The sequence below is a fragment of the Carettochelys insculpta genome, chromosome 1, assembly GCF_033958435.1.
Source record: "Carettochelys insculpta isolate YL-2023 chromosome 1, ASM3395843v1, whole genome shotgun sequence".
NCBI lineage: Eukaryota > Metazoa > Chordata > Testudines > Carettochelyidae > Carettochelys > Carettochelys insculpta.
Window position 1 is genome coordinate 175,443,751 of NC_134137.1, and position 25,884 is coordinate 175,469,634.

A 25,884-nucleotide genomic window follows, 5' to 3' on the forward strand; every position below is an offset into this window, starting at 1 on the left:
AGGCAAGGCTCGGGGCAGCTGGCCCTCAGTCCCACCTAGAGCACGCTGTGCCAAGTCCCCACCACCTCAGTCCTCAAAGCTCCCCCAAGCACGTGGCACAGTGCAGCACTCCAACAGCACTTTAGAGGGCCAAGTGATCCAGCCACTGCCACTCCTGTGGTAGCAGCATCAGCATCTGGGAATCCCAGGACCTTTTGAAGCACTGGGCTCTGGGACAACTGCCTCCGTTGCCCCACCCTGCACCCCCACCTTCCATCAACAGGCCTGGAAATATCCTTCCTAGGATCCTTCAACAAAGGATTGCAGAGTACCTCCACAAGAGCTTCATAGGACATCCCAGTACACATAAACAAACAGCTCTGAAGGGCCCCTCTGCCTCGCTCCAAAAGGGGAATGAAAAACAAACAGCTACTCTACCCCGCCTGCTTGTTTCACTACCTCTCATAGCACAAGCACAAAGGAGTAAATTAACAGCTGTGCCCTGTTACTTTCGGAGTTCCATCCCTGCAGTTCCAAAGCAAAGAGCACACTTACCAGAAGTTCCTTTTCCTGCACCAGGTTTGCCCGTGTGCGAATGTCAAGACTGGCAGAGCTGAAGTGGAGTCAAAAACATGCCCTGGCTCTCTGCACAGCTGGATCCCTGGTTGCTGGTTCCCCACACTCCTACTCCTCTTCGTTGTCCACCTTCTCCTCCTCTCTGTTCACAGCTGGGGCCTGTGGTTGAGGCTCCCCTGAAGGATCCACAGGGCTCTTAGGGGTCATGGATGGGATCTCTGCTGAGGATGGCAGTCAGCTCTTCGTAAGAGCAACAGATCTGTGGCTCCTCACCAGATCAATTTGTTTGGCCTCCATAATCTTCTAATCTGCCTCCTGCAAATCCTTGGCTTTCACAGAGAACCGCTGTTTGTCCCTGTTATAGCCCTTTTCTTGTGTCCCCTGACCAATCTGTTCACAAATGTTGATGCTTCTATAGCTGGATTGGAGCTCTGCCTGCACAGCTTCTTCTCCTCAGAAAACCAGGAGATTTAACACCTCTGGATATAAGTAAACAGTGTGCCCTTGTAGCCCAAAAGTCTAATGGCATTAGGGTGCTTTAGGAGGAACACTGTGAGCAGATCTAGAGAAGTGGTTGTTCCCCTCTATTCGGCACTGGTGAGGCCACATCTGGAATATTTTGTCCAGTTTTGCCCCCCCACCCCCAAGTATAAAAAGGATGTGGATGTGCTGGAGCAGGTTCAGTGGAGGGCAACAAAAATGATTAAGGGGCTGGAGCACAAGACCTATGAGGAGAGGCTGAGGTATTTCGGCTTATTTAGTTTACAGAAGAGAAGACTGAGGGGTGATTTAATAGCAGCCTTCAACTTCCTGAAGGGGTGCGCTAACGAGGATAGATAGAAATTGTTTTCAGTGGTGACAGATGGCAGAACAAGGAGCAATGGTCTGCAGTTACAGAAGGAGAGGAGTAGGTTGGATATTAGGAAAAACTAGTTCACCAGAAGGGTGGTGAAGCACTGGAATGTGTTGCCTAGAGAGGTGGTGGATTCTCCATCCCCAGAGGTTTTTAAGTCCCAGCTTGACAAGGTCTTGGCTGAGATGACTTAGCTAGTGTTGATCCTGCTTGAAGCTGGGGAGCTGGACTAGATGACCTCCTGAGGTCCCTTCTAGCCCTAGAATTCTATGATTCTGTGATTGTTGTGTACTCCAGGCAGGAGTGCAGTTGCAGCATGGAACCATCATGATCATCCAGATAGTCACTCATAATAACGGCAGTTGGTAGGGATGCTCCCCAAGTTGGGCCACTGAGAAAAGTAATTTAAAAAATTCACTGGGCTTTAAAGGGGAAGGGTGGCTGCCCATCCACCTGGCCCCTGGTAGCCAAGTTCACAATAGGAACCAGACCAGTCATGGTGGGGCATTGTGGGAAAACTCCTGGAGGCCAGTAACAACCAATGTAAGTAGCACAATGATTATACTTACCCTACATCAACCTAACTGATTTTGATTGTACAGTGCTTGGGGAAAACACATTATTAAGTCAACATTGTGGGACACGTAAATCAGCAGGAAGGAAATTTAGATGTAGACCCATCCACAGCCAGGACAATGAAAGCTGCCTTGCCTCAAACTAACCATGTAGCATAGACCAGTCTAAAAGGTGGCTTGGCTTTGTTTTGAAAAGGATGTCATTCCTTAAAAGGCCACTTCACTGTACAGTTCTTTTAAGGAAACTCGGTAATAGGACAGATTGCTTTGGGCACTCACAATGACATTCCAGTGGAAGAAGTTAACAGGAGAACATCTTTATAAATCATGCACAAAACAGGCATTCAAACAATACTCAGAGTTATACTTAAGGCTACAAAAGCCAGTAAACAGTGCTGACAACAGTAATTCCAGCATTAGCCCATCTCATTGTGGGATGGTGCTCAGGGCTAGCACTTGGGGTCCTGGCTATATGAGGGGGTTGGGGGGTTGCGTGCAGCCTCCTGCTGGGTGGCACTTAATGCCAGTGGCTTCTGTTCAGCTGTGCAGCAAGGCTGAGAAAGGTTCCCTGCCTGCACCAGCCCCATGACAATCCTGGAAGAGGCCAACACACCCCTGTGGCCCCATGGATGGGAAAATGGTGGTGGGTACACAGCTCCATGTACTTGCCCTATATACCAGCACTTTCTCTTCAGTTCCCATTGGTCACAGTTCCCCATTTCTGGCCAACGGGAGTTGCGGGTGGTGATGTTCGCATTTGGAGCAGCATGCTTAGACTTCTGCCCCCACCCTGCAGCTGCTTTTCCACACACACGGAGTCACATTGGCTGCCTTCAGGAACTTACTAGTGCCATGAGATCCAGGCAGGCAGCAAGCAGTTGACTCCCCAGAATCAACCAGTGGATCACGATTGACTGGTCGATGACCACAGGTCTAGCTCAAACACTTGTTCTCTCACCAACAGAATTTAGTCCAATAAGAGATATTACCTCTCTGTCTTGGGACCAACAGGTAAGCCTTATTTTGTATCAGTCTTGATTTGTCCTGTGAATATTATCAACTGAGAGTTTAAGTTGTACTGGTATTACTAATGAAGCCTCCAGTCTGGCTGTTTACTGCTGCTATCAAATATTTATTGTTCTATAATTAACTAAAAACAAGATTGGCCCAAACTGAACTGGTTTAAATCTGCAGAGGTCAGTTTTTGTGTGCAGCATTGTTGTAGCTTTGTTGGTCCTCTCTGTGTGCTCGCTAGCCAGCAAGTGTTCCTGCACACTGGTAGGGGGAAAGGTCAGCCAGCAGGGGGCCAAAAAAGGGGCAATTAGCCCCTTTGTTCAAATAAATCAGGGTGCCTTCCTGGCTCCCAAAATACGGGGCTGTCGTGCCCAAAATGGGATGGATGGACACCCTACATATGGGCGATAGTCATATGTAATCCCCTGTTCCAGGGCATTTTATGTTTACTTCTAGTGCACTACCTTATTCATGGAGAAAAAATAGCCTGTTACAGTGGCCAGCTAGGTGAGTTAGGAGAGCACTGAAATGTGCATAGTTTTAAGCATGAGTAGGTTCACTGACTGCAATGCTTAATTTAAGCATGTGTCTAAGTGTTATGGAGAACTGGGACCGTAATCTAGAACAGGGGTCAGCAGCCTTTCCAAGGCAGAATGCTGAAATTTGACCTTTTGACCTCTCTATACAGTCTTAGAGCCAGTGACACTTTTTAAAGTCTCTAATGGTCCTACTTACAACAGCTTCATTAATAAATAAATTAAGATGCAGAGATTTGCCTCTTAGGTGGGGGGTGATAGCATAAACTGGTTTTTCGGTAGTCCACAGGTGGCATGGCTTTGAGCAAGCTCCCAACTACATGGGGGAGGAACGATGGGGCCGAGCTCCATCCTTGCATGCCCATGAAATTCAGCTTACTTGCCACCCTTGGCACGCATGCCAGGGGTTGCTGACCTCAGTCTAGAGGCTCCTGCTTTAGTCTCACAGAGTCAGTCCTTGAGAATAACCAAAATGACGCCACAGATAAAGAAAGTCTACAGAAAGACTTCAGTCATGCTTGCAGTGTTCTAATCAAGGACAGCTAATTGGGAACAAACATAGATATGACTCTCCTTCAATGACCAAACAAAAGAGTAAATCCGTGCAAGGTAGATGGCAATATATACAATCGTTTAGATAATCTGTGTGCTTGCCTACAGATTATTGATCTACCAGTATTTTCCTTATCATGGGATCTCATATTTTACATCTCATTTTTTCACATATAAAACCAACAGATTGGTAAAAATGGGGTCTAAAATCCATAATAAAAGTGTTTCAAACTGAAAAGCTCTGTGTTAAGCAAAGTTAGTAACGGCTTTACAATTTCTCTGTTATGAGCCAATTTAGGTATTAATAGGGCTCTTCCGCTTTAGTTGCCGGAGACAGTGACTAATCTAAAGAAGGATGGCTTTTTCAGTACTTTCCAGCTCTTCTGCTCTGGAAGTTTCTTAAGGAGGTGGTGTCAGTGTAACTACAGAGATGCAGTTACAGGCATGTGCATGCACTAGCCAGTTTGTTTAGTAGTGTCACTGTGACTGAGTGATTGCTGAGGCAGAGCTGCAATTTGAGCTCCTCTGGGAACTGGATATAAAAGGAAATAGCCCTGTCCCCGTTCCCCCCTCCCATGGATTTCCAGCTCTCAACACGTTGTGCTGACAACTACAGCAGCAAGGTTCAAATCTCAGATCTGCAGTATAGCATTTCAAAAGAAAAAAAAAAAAGCAGAGGGATAACAGGGAATGAGTTTACGTAATTTTACACTGCTCACATTGGTTCTGGCTTTTTCCTGTAAGCCATATATACTGTGCAACAGCACCAAACCCTAGCACAAGTCAAAGTATTTCTCAAAAGTAAATATACATAATTTCTACTGCAAACAGCCAAGCTCAATATTTCTAAGGCAATGGGCAATAGAACAGCCTGTTTTGTAGCACCTGTTACATGTATTCTTTGCAAGCGATTTCAATCTATTGATTGGAATGGTAGTTAGACATGAATATATTAATTAGAATTTAAATACACACAAAATGCATTACATTTAATTTCTCCATGTGTAAAGGCACTTGCAAGAATTAGTTATTAGACACTGGACTGGAGTGCCTTGTTATCCCTCAACCCCCCCAACCCCCACTCTCTGTGGTTTTTTTTTTTATTTCTCTCTCTCTCTCTCTCTCTCTCACACACACACACACACACACACACACACACACACACACACACACACACACACACACACACACACACACACACATTCAGACCCAGGGTTTGCTGGTAACTGGTACATACTACATACACATCCCATACTCAGACATCAGTTAATTCCCCCCTACAAATAACTCCTTCCCAATTTGGTGGAGAGAGGGTAAGGGAGAAACATACATGACATTAGTCACCTACCGCTGTAGACCCAGATGATGTAGCTACAAAGACTTTGATCACCATTTTGAGTGTTATAAGAGAGAACCACCAGAGCAATCCTGTTATCTACAAGTCACCAGCGTCCTGAGAGGGAGCCCTGACATGCAGCAGTTCCCAGGGCAGCCAGAATCCCAAATGAATGTCCCCTTCACATCAATCTAACTAGTTTTAGCCTCTCCCACCCACTAGTACCTAGGGCTTCCCCAGCTTCATTGGCTCTTTTAGGTATTTTGAGAGTCTAGAAGCCAGGACAGGATTGGTTGGTAAAAGGATCTACAGCAGGGGGACTTGCACCTGCCCTTGGGCTTTTCACTTTAGAATTGACCGGGTGACAGTCCATACAAGGCAAGGGACAGCGTTGCACCAATCAGCTAGGGAAAGAGAAATGCTAGTGCAGATGGGAGGGTAAAGATTGCTGGAAGAGTTTGCAAAGCTGCTGGGTAATTATTACAGAGAGACCAGCATTTTCAAAATATTCTCCTGTGTTCATGAATTCACACCCACCCTGTGACTAAAATAAGGAGTCTCGGTTTGACTTTTAGCTTTTTTCTTTGAAATATGTTTTAAGTCATTGTGAATTAATTTTGGGGTGGACAAGATGAAGGGAGGCCTGTGTATGACTCCATGCATGAGACCCTGCAAAACAAGTTTTTCTGTACTCTGAGTGGCCGATGAACAATCCATGGTACTTTTTGTATGGGGAAGGGCAGGTTTCCTTGTGAAAATCTTGTCTTCTCTGGGAGCTAGTTTTCCACCTGATCTCTGCTCTCTCTCCCACAGATGGCTGCTTGTCTGTGATGAAGTATATACGTATTGCTTAGATTTTGGAGATTTTTCAGAAATCAGAAATTTTTTTCAGAAATTTCAGATTTTTCCTTATTTTAGGAATGTGAAATATTATCACATTATTTTTAAATGGTCCTATTCACCACTGCTGTAAGTAGGTTCAGCCAAATTGATTTCAATGGAATTAAGACTCCTGATGCAGATGTTGAATTAGGCCTCAAGAATTTAGGCCTCATTTCTGCAAAGTAATAAAAACTTTAAGATTGAAGGCTTTAGGCTCCAATCCTGCAAATGCCTGACATGGGATCATTATATATATATATTTAAAGATATATTGCTCTGCTGTGTCAAAATGATTTCCATTTTTATGTAAATGGAATTCTGAAGAAATTTATTGAAAAAGACAACAGAAAGGATACTTTACAATTTTGGTATTTCTGTTTTTATAAATTTGACTAAAGACTATTGAAATGGCTCAAATAAGCCGTGTCTACACGTGCACGCTACTTCGAAGTAGCGGCACTAACTTCGAAATAGCGCCCGTCACGGCTACACGTGTTGGGCGCTACTTCGATGTTAACATCGACGTTAAGCGACGAGACGTCGAAGCCGCTAACCCCATGAGGGGATAGGAATAGCGCCCTACTTCGACGTTCAACGTCGAAGTAGGGACCGTGTAGTCGTTGCGCGTGCCGCAACATCGAAATTGCAGGGTCCTCCATGGCGGCCATCAGCTGAGGGGTTGAGAGACGCTCTCTCTCCAGCCCCTGCGGGGCTCTATGGTCACCGTGGGCAGCAGCCCTTAGCCCAGGGCTTCTGGCTGCTGCTGCTGCAGCTGGGGATCCATGCTGCATGCACAAGGTCTGCAACCAGTTGTCGGCTCTGTGGATCTTGTGTTGTTTAGTGCAACTGTGTCTGGGAGGGGCCCTTTAAGGGAGCGGCTTGCTGTTGAGTCCGCCCTGTGACCCTGTCTGCAGCTGTGCCTGGCACCCTTATTTCGATGTGTGCTACTGTGGCGTGTAGACATTCCCTCGCAGCGCCTATTTCGATGTGGTGCTGCGCAACGTCGATGTTGAACGTTGACGTTGCCAGCCCTGGAGGACGTGTAGACGTTATTCATCGAAATAGCCGATTTCGATGTCACTACATCGAAATAAGCTATTTCGATGTAGCGTTCATGTGTAGACGTAGCCATAATGTCAGACTTCTGTCGCATATAACCTCTCTGTTTTTTCCCTCCATTTTGCTCCATCCTCTCTTCCCTCTTTTCTTGCCTATTTGTGTTTGTCGTTTTCATTATTAGCCCCATCCTGCCATGTGGTGATTTTGTAACATCTGATTTTTACATTGCCCGATCTTGCAAGTGTGACAAGCTGTACAATTGTGCAGCTCAATAATTCTGCTAGCCTGAGAAATATGTCTGGTAACATATACAAGCTGTAAGTAACTGTACTTCCTTTTCTGCATTTTTATTGTTGGTTTATGAAAATAAATTAAAAATTACAAAATAAAGATTTTAACCAGTTTTGAACCACTACTTTTATTTATTGAGTTGTATAGCATATTTTCTAGGCCACCTAAGTGATCAGCAGAATTACAAATGAAAGATGATTGTATAATCAGTCTCTGTAAACAGTTGTGTCGCAGCTGTAAGTATTTTCAGGTTGTTGCCATAAAGACAGTTAGCACCTTGTGGGTCTGTGTCAAAAATTATGATCATTACATCACTCCTTTGTATTACCCACGGAACAAAGAGCAAGATACTGTAGTCATTCTGCACCTGAAACTCCCTTGAACAGGATCTGCCCCAAATTTCTAGTGATTTAAAACATAATATGCAAGGATTCGACAACAGAGCAGAATTCTTTGTTATCCCCAGGTTGGTAGTCTGTTGTTTCAATTGTTTATGATTATATGAGTAAAATGTTTCCTTTTCAGAAGTTGTTGCATTGTCATTTTCATCCAAATATACCTTTTTAATTTTATTTCAGCGCCTTCTTTCTCTGGAGCTGGGGGACGGGTTACTATCTCACTACTGTACTCTTTAGGGCTCGTCTGAGAGGGAGGACTTTGCTGTGAGCGTTTCAAAGAGACGTTTGACCCGTCGGTCCTAGGCTCCCTAGAAGCACTGCTGGGTAGCTGCAGCCAGAAGAGCGCCTGGTGTGTTTCTAAAGCATCGGACACCGGAGCTCATGTCGGGAGCGAATGGACAGGGTAACGCAAGCGATCTCCCCTTTCAACCCCTCTGGCTAGACTGGGGGCTCTGCAAACTGCTGCTGGGGGCAGCAGGGGCGGTGGAGGACAGAGCTTATACAGCAGAGCGCATTCCTTGACATGAAGGTGGGAAAAGGCGCGCGGGAGGGCCCGAGAAGGAGGGGGGGGGAAAAGGGGCGGGGTCCCCGCCCCTGGCTGGCTGGAACCCCGCGCCCCGGCTCAGACCACTGAACTACAAGTCCCAGGATGCACAGCGCCCTGGTGCCCGGTTCCCATAGCAACGTAGAAATCAAAACAGCTCTTGCTACAGCCAGGTAACAAGAGGGTGGGTCCCGCTCCCGCCCTGTGCGGGGGGATATTAACCGGGGGCTGTAAGGGAGAAGCAAGGGTGGGGGACCCTACCATTTGCGGGGGGGGGGGGGGGAGGCCTTGCTTTTGGGTGGGTGGGTGGCTGGAGCTGGGAGTTCCCTTTCCAGACGCAGGGTAGCCAGGCCCTGGGGGCAGTTGAAGCTCCACAGCTGGTGATGCTCAAGCTAGTGGTGCAGTAGGAACAACAAGAAATCCAGTGATACCTTATAGACTAGCAGATTTGTTGGAGCATAAGCTTTCATGGGCAGATCCACTTCATCAGATGCATCTTTGCACACGAAAGCTCATGCTCCAAAATATCTGTTAGTCTATAAGGTGCCACAGGACTACTTGTTGTTTTTGTGGATACAGACTAACACGGCTGCCTCTCTGACACTTGACTCTGTAGGGTTAAAGCAGGCCCAGTTACCACAGCACACTCAGCAATGACTAATCCAGTCACTCTGTGCTCTTAATCAGATCTCTTTGCTGATGGAGACATAGTGGTGGGAAAAGGACAGACACATCAATGGATTTTAAATAGCAGACAACAACTTGTATTATATTTTAAATATAGGGGATGGATGATACCTAGATATCACATGTACTCTTCTATACCAGTTATTTAATTGCTTACAGTGTAGGGGTTACAGGGCTCCTCCCATTTGATCCATAACTCAGGGTAGGCTCTATCACTGATAGTCCCAACAAGTTCCCCTGCTCATTGAGGCAGGTGGACGGCATTTGTTTTGAAGGGTGGTCCTCTTGAGCAAGGCTAGCTCTAGTACATTAACTGGGTGCTAACTTGAACTAACAATGCAGTGAGGACAAGCCCTAAATTATTGCTTTAATTTAGACCAATTACATGTTTCTATTAGACTTAAGGGAAGAATATACTTTTGAATAGATGAGTGCTATTTTTCATATTTAGGTGTATAAACTGACAAATATTCCATCTCCTGATAGGTCATGGAACCCAGTTACAATGTCCTCTAGTAGCAACACAATGATGCCTCTAGATGACTGTTTCCTCCGTATCATATTGCCAGAAGATAATAAGTCAGAAATCTACACAAGAAGCAGAGGCAGTAATGAATCTCCTAGGACCAGTAAGAGCACCAGAAGCAGCAGTAGCAGCAGAATTAATGAATATAGTAGATGCAGTAGAGAATGTAAAAGTTCTCCTATTAACTATTCTGATGATTTTCTTACTGACTATTCAGAATCAGCTGGCAGTAGCAATTATTTAGAACTGTCAGGGGCCAAAGGAAAAAAACTACAGAAGAAGAAAAATAAGAAAAATTGTCAGCCAAAAGGTAAAAATAAAACTGTTCTGGTTTCCCCTTTACTAAATGAGATTGTTTTTGTCTTAATATGCCACGCCAAATAAAAATAAGCTTTTTTATAGGTCTATTTCAATTTAATTTGTCAGCTAATATAATATTGAGCTATTAACATTATAGAAAAATATCCTTTCTTTATAAACACTGAAAATAATAATCTATCTCAGCTACATTTTTACTTTTATGTTTAGAAATGGATTTCTTTAATTCCCATAATTCAAATGCACAAAGTGATTTTTCTAAAAGGTGTACTCTAGGAATTATTTTGGGGAAATTCTGTAGCCTGTTCTGTGTCAGAGGTGAGACTGGAATACGCAGCCTTCTGAGCTTGGAATCTGTGTATCTGGGAATCAGTTATGTTTTCTGCTTAGTGCCTGCTCTTTTAAATAGTTCACATCTGGCACTCCCACTAAGTTCAACAGAGGTGCTTAACAGGATTTTGCCCTTAGATTGCAAGTTCTTCAAGTCAAGGACCCTAAATGCATGTTTATCTTTAAAATAGCTAGATTTTGGGTGCTATATTAATTATTAAACCAATTATCTAGCAGTGCTCTTCCTGGAATGCCTGAGAGTGTCTATGAGATTGAATTTATGTACAAAAGGAACAAAAACATTCAGTCTTACAATTCCAACCCTTTAAATACTATTTATACTTCAGAAAATGAAATGTATATTAGTGGTACCCTTAGAATATCAGACTGTCAAGAATATTTATCAAACATGGCACATTGAATGGAAAACTGTATAACTATTCAAAATGTTAACACTTTATTTGTATGTGTAAGATATTTTAGATTTAGTTCAAATCAAAGGGTGGTTTGAAAGTGATACAATTGTGTGTAGAATTCCTAGATGCAGATTTCTTCAGGTATGCACTAATTACCATCACTTTGTTTCTGAATTTTTGCGGGTATAGTAAATTATTGTTTTCTTCCTTCATCAGGAATTGACTTTTCCTAATGTGCTGCCTTATCCAGCTCTATTGGGAATCAAATCAGGCCCATACAATCTAATGGTCTGACAAAGCACACATTGACCTCAGTGAATTACTGAGAGACATACTTAGTTTCAGGTGATGTGAGGGAGACTGCTCCATAAGCACGTTCTACCAGCCTCAGAGAAAGCCTCATTTCTGTCAGAGAAACTTGTTGGGGGAATATTAGCACTAAGGCAATCTAAAGTAAAGATGCTTCCTGGAGAAAGATAGTGATCAATAGAATAAGGAAGTGAAGAATACTTTGGACTGCATAGAGACCTGGCTTTAGTTGTGGCTGAATGCTGCAAGAAGAAATCCATGCTATAGATGTATCAGCACAAAATATTTGAACAGTGAAATTTTGGTGCAGACTTAGGACACTGCACCATGCATACTGCCTTTAAGTAGCTTCAGATAACTAGCTATGAGTAAAGGTATGTACAGATTTTATTTTCTGCATTATTAAATGGTATGTAAGTTGCTATTTGTTTTGGTCTGAATGCAGGAGGCAAGAAGTTGCCATTTAAGAAGATGCAACTCCAGCACACTTCATTTTTAAGCACTCAGAACAATATGGCTTTCCAGAAAAAAGATGCTATGGCTCAACGCATATTATCTGCAAGACTTCACAAAATTAAAGAGCTGAAAAATGAACTGTCTGACCTCCAGCATAAGCTAGAAGCATCAAACTTAGAAAACCAGCTTCTGAAACAGCTTCAGTATCGGCACTTGAAAGCAATAGGTAAATATGAAAATGCAGAGAATAACTTGCCTGATCTTATAGCAAAACATTATAGTGAGGTAAAAGCTCTAAGGGGACTCCTTAGGAAGTCTCAGGAACAGGAGCGAAATACATCCAGGAAGCTTAGAGAAGTTGAAGCAGAGCTGTTAAAGACTAAAGATTCCTTGCAAGTATTGCAGAAACTTTCAGACGACAAGAATCTTGCAGAGAGAGGGGAACTTACTCATAGATTATCAATCCTTACAGAAAAAATGGAAGCCAATGATAAGCGAATACAGGTAATATGCAACGTATCATTGTATTTTTAGAACTATGATGAAAAATATTTCTGTGAACGAATAATGCAAGGGTATTAATCAGTGCATTTAAAATGACTATTTATAGGGCAAGCTAAAAACACAGAAGTTCAGATACATTTGTTTTAATCCAAAACTTTCCATAGGTGATGAATGAATTTCCAATTACTTAAAAAAATCTTGCAAAAATATATCAGTGAATTAAAGCTGGAAATAAAAATTAGACAAACTGATGCCCCATTAGTAAACTCTTGTCTCGTAGAGAGCTGCTTCCTAGTCTCCCATTCACTTTTTAATACAGATGTAATCAAACATAGAGCAGCTGTTGACTAGTGAATTAAGTATGAGTTAGGGGTCCTAGTTATCGCTCTGCTGCTGTTTTGATATGTGACCTTCTGCAAAGAATGAATTTATTTGAGCCTTAGGTTTATTTACCTGCTAAAAGGATGAATAACATTAAAGGAGGGTGATGTGAGGCTTTATAAAAGAATATATATAAAGCATTTTTAAATTCTTGTATGAAAGTTTCAGTGTGAGGGCTAATATTAAATTCAATTTAATTATTTTATATTGTGATATCTCAGAGTATTTGACCAAAATTAATAAAAACAAACACTAACAACATTTGAGTAGACAGCATACTTGTTAGGACACAACAGTCTTCCGTAAGAAATAAGAAATAGCGGGAGGGGAAGCATAAAAAAAATGGAGATTTGGTAAAATGAGAATTGGCAGAATGGCCATTGATAAGAATATACAATTGCTTCATAAATTCAAAACACTGCTACCCCCTTATTTCAGAGGATGGTGATTCCCAAAAACCTGCCTCAGAGAGAGCACCATGACCCCGTTTGCCCACCTTTGATACTACTCCTCCTCTGCATTACAGTGATCTGTCACCAGTGGAGAAGGTTGTATATTGTTCTTTCTGAAGCTTATTAGTGCTGCTGTTGTCGGATGCTGCTAGAGAATTATGGTGGATGGTCCTTCCTTACTTCCAAGGGCTGGTCATACTGCATTTGCAGTGTTCTCAGGGATTTAGGAGTTGAAACGTCAAGCATCACAGTGACCAACTTTTAGGCAATGACATTCCATTGTTGTTGTCTGGAAGCAAAAGTCCTAATATAAGAAGGAACACTGTGATCCACAAATCTTGAATTTGGTGTTTAGGTTCCTGGACAAAGAATGCAGATAGGCAGCTTAGAAGGTGATCAACAATGGCCAACACGCTAGGCAGGGAGACATTTAAGCTAGCCAATTGGAGATGCCAGTGAGAGAGGTGTGTGCTGAGCCCCAAACTCTGGGCTTCAAGAAGGTGCCTAAATCTATTTAGTGAGCCACAAACAGGAACTAGGTGCCAAATATCAGGTGGCCTAACCCCTTCTTGAAGAAAAGTGTTGTGTGCCTGCTTCACACCACACAAAACTGACACCAGCAGACTAGGAGGTGATGCTGGTGCCCCCCATGTAACTTTAGCTCAGTAATTAGAACGTTTTCCTTCTGCTGTAAAAACTGAACTGTGGGATATTTTGATATGCGTCACCCTCCGTCTCTCCTTTGAAGCTGTTCCACTGTGGATTAACTAAAGAAAAAGTTAATGGACAGTAGGTTCTCACTCTCTCTCTCTCTCTCTCTCTCTCTCTCTCTCACACACACACACAATGGCTGTTCAAGCATTTCTTCATAGTTATTGGATCAAGGTGAGTGAGAATGACTTTGTAGACTGGTGGTTAGAGAACACCAAGTATATTCTCCCTCCTCCAGTATATATCCACCAGGGAGCAGCTTCAGCAGGAGAGACTGAGGAAGCCCTACATCAGAATATCTTGTAGTTATGTAGTTAGAGAACCTTCCTGAGGGATAGCAGATCCCCTGCATATATCCTTTCTCATCCTCTGGTGAGATGGGGGGCGGAAATTTGAACCTACATTTCCCACGTCCAAGAGAGTGCTCCAACAGCAAGATCAAAAGTTTTGAGGTGGGCACTACTCCTTCTTCCGCCGGCTGGATTTTGAATTGGACTCAGTCAAGAAGGGAAAGCACCTGTTAGATCAAGCCCCATTATACCATTTAGGCAATTTAATGCCTCTCTTCTCCAAGTTCATTAATTACTCTGAATATAGTAGGGAGGGAGGCGTCTAGACTCCCAGAATGGGGCAGCAGGAATTTAGTATTTTAACTTTTAAGTTTTGAATAACTTTTTCCTTGTGTTTGTTAAACTTTGTTTTGAAACCAGCTTTTGTTCATCTGGGGTGGAAATGGAGACACTGAATTTTTATTTTATTATAAACTTCTAATTTTGGATTGTATTTACACTAGAATATGATCATTAGCAGTTTTATTTTTTCATTGTATTACTCTGCTGATTCTTTAAACCTAAGTGAATTGAGATTCTTTAGCTGTTATGGTGAGTATGTCTACATGGTTAAACACATAATGTTTCTAGGGCTTAGAAAAGCAACTGAAGCTGAACAGTAGCATCTTTAGTCGTCAATTGGCAGCTGAGAATAGAAAAACTGTAGCAGCTCAGACAATCACAAAGAACTTGCAAATGGAAATTAAGTCTCTTCAACAAAAAATTAAGGTATTCATGGTTTAAAATGTTTCTTTTTTATGAGTGCCATATGTCTTGCATTATATGTTCCTGTTGTCGTCATTATATTCTTAAATAAGACAATGCAAAAGGTATACCCTGCAAAAATACCAAAAAAGTAAAATAAATGAAACTGTCATATCTATTTATTTTTCAGAATCTGAAGTAGATCAGTAACTAATAGAAATGTAATCCGGTGTTTCTCAACCAGAGGTATGTGTACCCTTGGGGATACACCAAGGTCTTTCAGGGGGTACATCAAATCATTTAGATAGTTGCCTACTTTTACAACAGGCCGCACAAAAAAAACACTAGTCAGTACAATCTAAAACAGAGGTTCCCAAACTTCTCAGCATCACGCCCCACTTTTGATGCTTGAGAAACCCGCATGCCCCCCACCTCTTCTTTACCATCATCCATCCCCTTTTAACAAAAAATTAATTCATAGTTTAAAATAAACACAAGAAATTGATAAAAAATGTTATTTAAAAATAAATGTGAATAGTTTTCCTTGGCCCAAAAATTTAAAAAAAATGCAATTTAATAACAGAAGCAGTAGAAACAAAATGAATTTAATGTGAAGGATGATGAGCCCCAGCCATATGCCCGAGTCACAGGCCCACCGCCCAATCCCTGCCAGTCACGGGCCCAATCTGCTGGAGCCCTGTGAGCCGCAGGCCTGAGCTGCCAGCGCCCTGGCCAGCTGCCCTAGCCGCAGGCCCGCCGCCGGAGTCCTGTCAGCCTGCTGCCCAAGCCTCGCGAGCTGCAGGCCTGACTCCCAAGCCCCACCAGATGTGGGCCAGCTATCCAAGCTGCGTGACAACCAACCCAAGCCCTGCAAGCCGTAGGCCAGCCATCCAAGCCACATGACCACTGGCCCAAGCCAGCTGCGGGCCATCCGTCCACCTGAGCCACGGGCTGCCTACTGCCAGGGCCAGCCACCCAAGCCAGAGCCACCCCCACACCTACCCCCACGCAAGCTGCCCACCAGCCAGATCCATGGTCCAGCTGCCAGAGCCCCTCCCATCACCTTTCCCCTAGCCCCACATCCTCGTCTCCTCCGTGGTGAGGGAAGAAGTACTCAATTGGTAGTTAACCACCTGAGTCCGTGGTTGACAGCAGGCTCTTTCTTGAGGTGTGGGGGGTGGGGGTGGAGGGGGGAGGCTGAGTTGCTTCGTGCCCCCCTCCAGAATTTCTTCACACACCCCTTGATGGCCATGCTCCCCAGTTTGGGAACCCATGATCTAAAAGGTCATTCAGACAATCACTTATTTCTACTGTTTCATATGTCTTATGCTGAAATGTAAGTACAATATTTCTATTCCAATTCATTTATTTTATAATAAAATGGTAGAAAGTCAGCAAGTTTCCGGTAGTAGTTTCTGTGAGATTTTTGCATGTTTTTGTAAGTCAGTAGTTTTTCAGTGAGGTATAACTTGGTGGTGGTAGGCAAAACAAATCTGACTGCTGAAAAGAGTACAGTAATCTGGAAAGGTTGAATGGCACTTGTTTCAAGACCTCAAATTACCTTAGGACCATGTTTGTCAACTGGTGGCCTACATACCTTTAGGATTATGTGAGAGAAATCTGGGGGGTCATATTTTTTTTTAAAAAAGGGTTAGTTTATTTTAAAAACAAAAAGGTTGAGAAACACTGTATTAACATAAGACTTAAATAGTCAACTATAAATTTTTCCAGCAGGTACCAGGAAAAGGACTCATTAAATCTAATGCTAATTGCAGGACCATGAACTTTATATCTCATAGGCTGTGTCTACACTAGACCCCCTCTTTCAAAAGGGGGATGCTAATGAGACACTGCAGAATATGCTAACAAAGTGCTGCAATGAATATGCAGCACCTCATTAGCATAACGGCATACACACACTTTGAAAGTACCATTTTTGATCACGTGCAGCTTGTCTACACATAGCCCTTTTCAAAAGGACCCCGCATATGTGGAAATCCCCTTATTCCTATTTGGTTATAGGAATAAGAGTGTTTCGACATGTGCAGGGTCCTTTCGAAAAGGACCCCATGTAGACGGGCCACGTGTGAGTGAAAACAGCACTTTCCAAGTGCCACAGCTGCCATTGTGCTAATGAGGTGCTGCATATTCATTGCAGCACCTCATTAGCATCACCCTTTTGAAGGGGGAGGCTAGTGTAGATGCAGCCATAGTGTCACTTTAATGGAAAGCTTATTTTGAAATGCATATTGTTTTGCCCTAAGTTTCTATTTCTGTTATAACACTTATCTGAAATATTTCCATTTCATTGTTAATTCAAGGGCCCTAAAATTGTGGGTACAGTTTTTTTTATGCCTCCATTATGGATCTTTAGCACAAACAGCAACTGAGCATGCCTATCAAACTAATTTCTGTGCTGAAATACTGTTTACTTTCATGTGCTCTGTACAACCAGTAACTTAAGCTACGTCTATATTAAAGAGAGCTGTTAGCAAAAGATATGTAAATTGCTCAATGTATTTGCATATTGCCCGCCGACAGTTCTGTTGGGAGAGACTTTCCCAATATTTGGCCCATCTGAATGGGAACAAATGTCGGGAAAACTCCCTCTGCCAACCCCTCCCTTCTTCCTCTTGGAAAGAGGATGACTGGGATGTTGGCAGAAGGCTCACAGAGCTGCAGAGGTTGAAAAGTATAATGCATTTTATATGCATCTTTCTATTTGTCAAACTGGCCAAAGTATGAATGAAGTTGAAGTTTGTCTTGTATATTTAAGAAAAATTAAGATATGTTTCCCTTTGGAATTTTTTTTTTCAATCAAACAGCTGCCATGCTTTTCATACTTACTGCTCAGCTGAATAATAGTTTATAAAATATGGACGGAGAAGACACATTATAAATAAAATGAACTGTGGAAACAAACTTTTTGTTCCAGACTTCTGAACGGATTTAGACTGTGCCATATAAGCCAATTTAACCTTTAAGTACAGAATACTTAATATAAAGAAAGACAATGAAGAAGAATGAAAAATGAAACATTTACTAGAGAGGTTTCCAACTCTTGAATGTAATGTTATTAAAAATTTTAGGTGTGTGGTAAGTCTTAAACGGGCTCAGAATTAAAATTCTGAAATCAGTAAAGAAAATGAGATTGTTACTTCCCATTTAATGGACATCTCAGGCTCACTCCCTTGATGCAATTCACCACAATTGACAGTTTCTATCCAAAAAAGGCTTTGGACTGGAATATGAAGCTTTTCACATTTAAGTTTGGATTTAAGTGCATTGGTACAGCCATGATTTAAACATTTTGAAAGGTGTCTGCCTGCAGCATATTTGTCTCACGTGACACCTATTTGTTTTCTATTGAAGGAACGGAAATTTGACCCTGTGTAGATTTAAGCACAAGGCCTTTATTACGCACAGTTGGAGGAGTGTCTCTTTGCTTGTTAGGCTCATTCAAACTGACGAACAGCTGATTACAATGAATTACATAGGGTGCCAATGGGCAGAGGGAAACAACGGAGTTAGGTGTTCCCCAAATCCCTGGACAGATGCTTGCAGCAAGGCAGAACGAGTGCAAATAAGACAATCATCTAAAAGATTACATAAGTGCTCTGCTCAGGGCTCAGTTTTACATGTGAATGCAAAGATATTATTTCTTACGCTTTCTCTTGTAGAAGATAGGTTAACTCCCTATTCCCAGTCTTTAGGAATGTCAGGTAGAACCTTCTGGTAGATGTTTTCCATAGGTACATTCCTATATAGTCTTGAGATATAAAGGAATAAATAAATACATTTTTTGGCACAATTGTAAATGTTTTCCCCCCTTCCGCTTTTCTGGGTTCAGATTGGCATTTGTGTGAAGAGCAGACATCATAACTAATGCTGACATGACCTTTTCCTGAACTAGGCTGAGGAAGAGAATGTTTTTTTCTTTCTTTCCACTGAGGACCGGACTTGCATGCCCTTCTCCAATTAATTACGATGCTATAATTCAAAATAAACCCCAATTACTGCTTTCACACCCAAGGTTTATACTGCATCAACTCTTGTTTAATGCCAGGTAACTACAATGAGCTTTAGTTTGTGAATCTGGGCCATACCTGTTTCACTTAGAATGAATGTTTTGGGGCCTGCTTTGTGTAACTTTACGTTAAAGATTTTTGAACAAAAACTGTGGCCAAAATCTGGCATAATACAATATCAGGATCTTGGCCCTTCACTATTTTCATGAACATTAATTCATTTTCAGTAATATTTTTTTTAAGATCAGGCCAAGGAGCTGGCAAAAGGTAATCATTGTTTGATTATATGGATTCCTTTTAGGAAAAGGAACGAGACGTTTGTATAAAAAATATCTATGCAAATCGGATGCTTAAAGGTCTACAGGAAAAGGCTGATCTAGTATTTCGCAAAAAAGGTACCGTATATTTATATATTTTTGTATATTTTAATCTTCAATTTGTATTGCTTTATAACCGGGGCATAACAGGATGCATTTTCTAAAATGGGGACCTAAATTATACCTGCAAATGTGAAAAATGCATTCTTGAACATGCAGTTACTTTGCTTATATGGATGCATCTAAGCCCATTTTTGAATATTTAACCAGTTTACATAAGGTGAGGGCAGTGTACAGTATGTGATATTGTGTCTGTTAATGCTTACAAAAGTTTTGGAAAATAAAAATGTAAGCACTGTTTCTGCCTTAAGTAGATAATCTCTAGATTGTTACATCATTGGCATTCAAACAGTATTTCATATTACATCATCATAGATTTTTCATAATATGTTTCAACATAGTTGTGCCCTCTAGCACCATTGGCATTTAGTTTGTCAGGTGTTTACATACTTAACAGATTTACAGATAAACTTGTAATGTGCCTTCAAAAATTATTCTGAGATGAAATTTAGTATTTTTAGCAAATTGACTTATCCTTTTCTTAAAAATCAGATTGGTGGCTTTAAAATAATACAAACACTTTCTGATAGTGTGTCTGTAACCAAGATAACTCAAAAAATAACATAAAATACCAGCATTTCTGCTCCAGTCTTTACAAGTTAGTAGATTTTAGAAAATCAGATCTCTAGGAGTCAGATTGCCCCGTACATCTAATGGCGTTTCCACTGAGTCAGCCAATCAGAATTAGGGTATGTCTATACTTGGGAATAACATTGAATTTGTTAAAGTCAATTTTTTAACACTACATTGTATAAAACCAAAGTTGAGTTTCCTGACCAGCTTTGAAAGTCAATTTAGTGTGTCCCCCCACAAGGCTGCCTAAGTCCAAGTGTGGAAGCAGTGCATTGTGGGCAACTATCCTATAGTTCCTATAGCCTTGTTGCATTTTGGGATTTTCTGCCAGTGTCTTGTGAGAAAAAAGTTGCTGCAAATGGTTCTTGGTTTCTGATATCATCCCAGAATGCATTTCCCTCACTTCCTCCTTTCTGGATGGAAAAAATGGCGTTTTTGCATTTTTTTTTTTTTTTTTTTGTATTGACTGCCAGTGGCCATTATAGGATCCCGATGTGCTTCAAAGTTTGATTTAGTGTTTTGTGCTCAGTTCCCACACTGTGATACAATGTCTTCTAAACGTAATGTTCATACCACATGAGCTCATTGCTGCCGGGGGCATTGACAGATGTGAAGATTAGTAGAGAAGAACTGCAGAGTTTCTGGCAGCACTGAAAGAACTGTACAGCATGGATCATAGGTTCTGGAGCGATGAAACCAGCACAGACTGGTGGGATTCCATTGTTTTGCAGTCATGAGACAATCAGCAGTGGCTGAGAAACTTCCACATCCATAAGGCTACTTTCAAGGAACTTTGTGAATTGCTGTCTCCTACCCTGAAGTGCAGTGATACCAGAATGAGACCTGCTTTGACAATTGAGAAGCTTGTGGTAATTGCTTTTTGGAAGTTTGCAACACCAGACAGCTACCAGTCAGTGGGCAATCAATTTGGAGTGGACAAATGTGTGCGAGGGGTGGGGCAGGGGAGTGTCATCCAGGTAGCAAAGGCAATGAACAGCCTTCACCTGTGCAAGACAGTGACTCTAGGGAATGTGCAGGAGATAGTGGATGGATTTGCTGCCATGGGGTTCCCAAACTGCAGTGGGGCCATAGATGGAATGCACATTCCCATCCTGGCACTGGACCACCAGGCCTCAGAGTACATTATCTGCAAGGGGTACTTCTCTATCGTTTTGCAGGTGTTGGTGGCTCACAAAGGTCTTTTCACCAACATCAATGCAGGGTGGTTGGGAAGGGTGCATGATGCATGAATTTTCAGGAATTCTGTTCTGTTTACAAGGCTCCAGAGTGGAACTTTCTTCCCAGACCAGAAAGTTAACATTGAGGGCATGGAAATGCCCTTAGTGATTGTGGGTGACCCTGCGTACCCCTGGATCCCTTGGCTCATGAAGCCCTACACAGGCACCCTGGAGACCAGTAAGGAGCTCTGTAACTACAGGCTGAGGAAGTGCAGAGTGGCGGTAAAATGTGCCTTTGGCTGCTTAAAAGCCAGGTTCAGGTGCCTTCTGACTCACTTAGACCTTTATGAAGAAAATACTACCCTTGTCATTGGATCCTACTTTATTCTTCATAACATTTGCCAGGGGAAGTATCATGCTTATATGGGGGTGCTGAGGCAGAGATCCTGCTAAGAAATTATCATCAACCCACCAAAAGGGAAAACCCAGGAAGGTCCAGAAAGAGGCACTGAAAATCAGGGATGCTTTGAAAACCAAGTTCGTGAATGAGCAGAAGGGAGTGAACTGGCATCCCCCAACCCCACCCATGCTGTTTCCTTGCCTTTTGTGAAACCCCCTCCAACTGTGAGCATTCCATTGCCACCCACACATCCCCAAAGCATGTTAAACAGTACAAGGAACTCTTTTTCCAAAATATGTTTTTATTTGGGGGGCACTAATGGAAGAGTGGGGGACAGTATAGAGGAAAAAAGTATAAAGTCATGGTTAGCTGGTCAGAGGTTAGCCTTCTGGTGGGCATTGATTTTGTGGGGCTATGAAGTAGGGCTCTCCAGGGCCTTCCCCTCATTGTTCTGTGTTCCCAATGAGAGAAGGGAGCTGAATATATGTAGGGAGGAGGTATGGAAGGGGATGGACATTGATTGGATGGAGGTTGCAGAGCCAGGAGCTGGGGACTGGACTGACTGGGTTGAGAGGTCTCAGGTGATGGTGCCTGGAATGGATGGGGGATGCAGTGCCTCTGAAAGGAGAAGATAATGTGTACAGTGGGGGGACATGTAAAGGGGCAGGTATTTGGGGGGTGCATGGTTTGCTGATTTTTGCTCAGTCACAGGTTCAATTAAGGCAGAAGTCATTGATTTGTGATTTCTCAATCAGCGACTCATTCAATTCTGTCTGCTTGCACATAAATGACATGAATGAGTCATGCATTCATGCTTGACAGTCCATCTTGTTTCTCCTCCAGTCACTGAGCTCTGCTTTTTCCCTTGTCACTACATCAAAATAATTTTCCAGTGTTGCAACTGCAAGGTCACTCTGGTGACTCTTAAGACTGAAGAATGCGTGATTCCAAACAGAATGATTTCAGCTCTTGCACAGCTAAGGTTTACCTTCAACACTATGGTAAGCTATTTTAGGTTCATTGGGAAAAAATTCTTAAAGCAACGCCAGGGGAGGGGGTATGTGTCAGTAACCACATGTCCCAGGGCCACCAACCCATTGGCTGCATCATGGCATTCTTAAAGCCTGCCAGGCCAAGAGGAAATGGGGGTTGCCTGGAGCATTTGCTGCTTAAAGCAGCACCTGGACTCTAAAGCAGTTGCTCCGGGAGTTAAAAAAAATCATGAAAAGTCACTGTTGGTGCACATATGAAGCAGGGGAGGGTCCAATTGCTCAGCGAGCCGAGGGGTAGGGGGGCTGCCACATATCCAATTGCCTGCTGGCTGTGGGGTGGGGAGGTTGCTACATGTCCAATCCACCAATGGACCATTGGTGGGGATAGGGCTTGCCTGGAACATGTGCTGCTTAAAGCAGCACCTGGACTTGAAAGCGGCTGCTTCAGGAGATGCATGAGTTCTGCTCTGCACTGCACAGGTCACAGGCAAAAGACCATTAGTGACTCATGAAACTTCCCATGCATTCTAGGTTGCCAAATGAGACATCAGCCTCATCACAATAAGAAAAAGGGATAATGAAAGATTGCTCATTCTGTCTGGGTACCATGTTGGAAAAAATTTGCAAGAATGCTCTGTGATGCCATGCTTCCAGACCACTTACTGGTAGCTTGGCACAGTAAGATGTCTTACTGTGGAAGCAGGAACAAGTCAGGTCTCTCCAAAAATCTCATGAGGAGAATCCAAAAGTGCCTGACTAAGCCCTTCAGTGAGATGTCCAAACAGGATCAGCACTCCATCACTGGACATATTAACAAACTGTTCTAAGGGAAAGAGGCATAGACCTTCCACCCCATAATTGCAACATACGATTATCAGCAGAAAAAAAGCATACTTACCAGAAGTGCCTTCTTCAGGATCCGGGCTGGCCTCTGAAGCTGTCTCCAGAATTAAGGGGATGGGATTCACGGGCTCCACCTTGACAGACAGCTCCTGGCTTTCAGTATCTGCTTCTACGCTGGAATGGACCCCACTGTTGTCCACCCCTTCTGTATCAGGACACACTTCATCATCATCCCAAAGAACACTCTTCAGGGAGGAGTCAAGTCATCTTCTGGGGAAGAGGTTGCATCTGCCCCCAGAATAGCATGAAGCTCATCGTAATATCAACATTATTGGGGAGATGCCCCAAGACTGCCCATTGGCTTGCTTGCATTTCTGGTAACTCTGCGTCAGCTCCTTGATTTTCACATGGCACTGCTGAGCATCCCTGCTGTAACCTTTCTCAATCATGCCTTGCAATATTTTACCATAAATATCAGCATTCCTTTTGCTGGATTTGAGCCGTTGGAAAATAGCTTCTTCCCCCAATATAGAAATGAGGTCCAAGATCTCCTGATGTTAGGGGCCCTTTTGTGATCCTGGGAACTCATGGCTACAAGGTGTGCTGGGTGTGCTGCAGAAATGTGATCCACACATCTGCTCTCCAAGCTGGCCAGAGAGGAAAGGAAATCTAATCAAAATTTCTGAAATTGTTTCTGTGAGAAAAAATTATAGTTGGAGGCTTTCACTCTTATATTTGATTAATAAGGTGAGTAAAGAAGGTTTGGACAAGGTTTGCAAGAGGTGTTTCGCAAATTTCTTCAATACGTACTACCAAATGTCCTCCTAACAGGATAGGAGTAAGTAGTGCTTTTTTTTTTTTTTTTGTAATTAGAAAAAAAGAAAAAAAAGAGGAGCTGGTATTCAGCCAGCTCCCCGACCTCTTCCCCCAGCCAGTTCCACTGCTGGGGCTGTTGAGGTGCTGGTACTCAGTCCTGGCAAGTACCAGCACAAACTCCACCCCCAAAACATTTGGAGTAAGACAATCCAAGGCTGCTGCATCCCAATCCAGTCAAAGGCCCTCTTCTCCTCATTTCTAATAGGTTAGGTCTCTGTACCTGATGCTACACTTCATCCAGCCCAAGCATTGTTTCATATTTCTACTCTCAACTTATAGAGGTGTTTCACATGACTGTAAAAGAAATCCACTGCACCTTTGTTGGCCTGCTATGATATATGAACACTGTATTATCTCTCTTGTCACCTCTCCCTCTGCCAATCATCACATGCAAAAAACAAGGATGGTTATTGTTGTTCGCTGTACTTTTGTGTGATCTTTCCAGCCTGATCTAATTGTCTTATCCAACAGTGTCTTTTGTATGTATGTAAAACGTTCAGTATCTTATGGCTGCATATGAGTTACTGTGTGTTTATTTGTTTGGTATCCTTTGTTATGTCATGCTTTCACTGCAAGAGTTAGGATTATTGTTGTTTCTAAAATGTAAATGTTTTATAAGAGAAGTTTTGAATAAATTGCAAAGTTACACTCAATTATTATTTTTAAATTAACTATCTTCCAATACTATTTGCTGTCTGATCATCTGTATTGTGGTTTCCTTTTTCATTTAATGAAGTATATGTAGCATCTACAATTAGCTTTGGGGGTCCGTGCTACTGAAAGAGTGGGGAACCAGTGGACTAGAGGATAAGATTGCATGGAATTTCTGGGGACTCAGGAGTCTGTGTCCTTGTCATCTGGACAGCAGTGGGTTCTCCCAGGTGGGCTGCCCTGTGACAAGATTCATGTCCCCATTTACCACCCGTGGTGACTTTTTGTAGTTATGAAGAGTTTACTTTAGATTTTAATTACCCTGCAATAAAGAGAAGCCACTCACCTTCGTGCAGTAACAATGGTTCTTCGAGATATGTCCCCATGGGTGCTCCACCTTAGGAGTCAGGCTCACCCTGGCGCCGCAGCTCAGAGATCTTGCTAGCTGTTTCTGTCGGATCGCACATGCGCAGCTCTGCTGCTCCTCTTTGCACTGTTTTCATCACATGTGCAGTCCAGTCTGATCCAGTTGCTCAAAACCACTCCAGCTCTGAAACATAAAGCACAAAGAAGAATCTGAAGTGGGAAGGAAGGGTGGGTGGTGGAGCACCCCCAGGGACACAACTCAAAGAACCATCATTACTGCATGAGGGTGAGTAACTTCTCCTTCTTCTTCGAGCATCCCCATGGGTGCTCCACCTTAGGTGACTTAGTAGCAGTACTCCCTCCCCCAAGAAACTAGGAGGTGGGTACCAGATTTAGGCCTTGTCCAGGACAGACAGCACTGCTGTGGACAAGGAGGTATCCTCAGTCATCTGTTGGTGGATGGCGTAATGCTTCACAAGCGTGTCATAGGATGCCCAGGTCACTGCGCTGCAGATATCTCAAAGGGGAACTCCTCTGAAGAATGCTGTTGACGCTGCCATCGCTCCAGTCAAATGTGCCCTTGGTTGGAATGGCAAGGACACGCCCCTCAGTGAGTAGCAAGTTGTGATGCTGGACGTGATGAGGTTAGAAAGTCTTTGCGAGGAAATTGCCTTGCCTTTGGAGCGATGGGCCATGGACACCATCAGCCTCTCAGCCTTACAAAAGGGCTTGGTCTTGTCGATGTGAAAGGCCAAGGCTGTTCTGGTGACCAGGAAGTGTAGCTGCACTTCTTATGCTGAGGCATACGGCTTAGGGAAAAC

The 25,884-nt window shown here is 42.9% G+C and overlaps 2 protein-coding genes across 3 annotated transcripts in view; one reads left to right on the forward strand and one right to left on the reverse strand.

The window, feature by feature from the left end:
* Nucleotides 1-5,624, reverse strand: part of SH3BGR (SH3 domain binding glutamate rich protein) — a 53,000-nt gene extending 47,376 nt beyond the window's left edge. Inside the window, exon 1 of the mRNA XM_074995931.1 lies at nucleotides 5,434-5,624. Within this exon, the coding sequence (XP_074852032.1) occupies nucleotides 5,434-5,478 (45 nt within the window). The 5' untranslated portion in view covers nucleotides 5,479-5,624. The remainder of the gene's footprint in view (nucleotides 1-5,433) is intronic.
* A 2,792-nt stretch (nucleotides 5,625-8,416) lies between these two features.
* LCA5L (lebercilin LCA5 like) overlaps nucleotides 8,417-25,884 on the forward strand; it is a 42,137-nt gene continuing 24,669 nt past the window's right edge. The window contains exons 1-5 of one of the 2 annotated variants that reach the window (XM_074995917.1): nucleotides 8,417-8,454; nucleotides 11,627-12,141; nucleotides 19,049-19,142; nucleotides 22,179-22,336; nucleotides 22,859-24,677. In XM_074995917.1, the coding sequence (XP_074852018.1) occupies nucleotides 8,433-8,454; nucleotides 11,627-12,141; nucleotides 19,049-19,142; nucleotides 22,179-22,336; nucleotides 22,859-22,870 (801 nt within the window). In that variant the 5' untranslated portion in view covers nucleotides 8,417-8,432 and the 3' untranslated portion in view covers nucleotides 22,871-24,677. Of the gene's footprint in view, nucleotides 8,455-11,626; nucleotides 12,142-14,605; nucleotides 14,744-19,048; nucleotides 19,143-22,178; nucleotides 22,337-22,858; nucleotides 24,678-25,884 lie in introns of those variants that run through there. The other variant, XM_074995910.1, reaches the window with a different exon arrangement.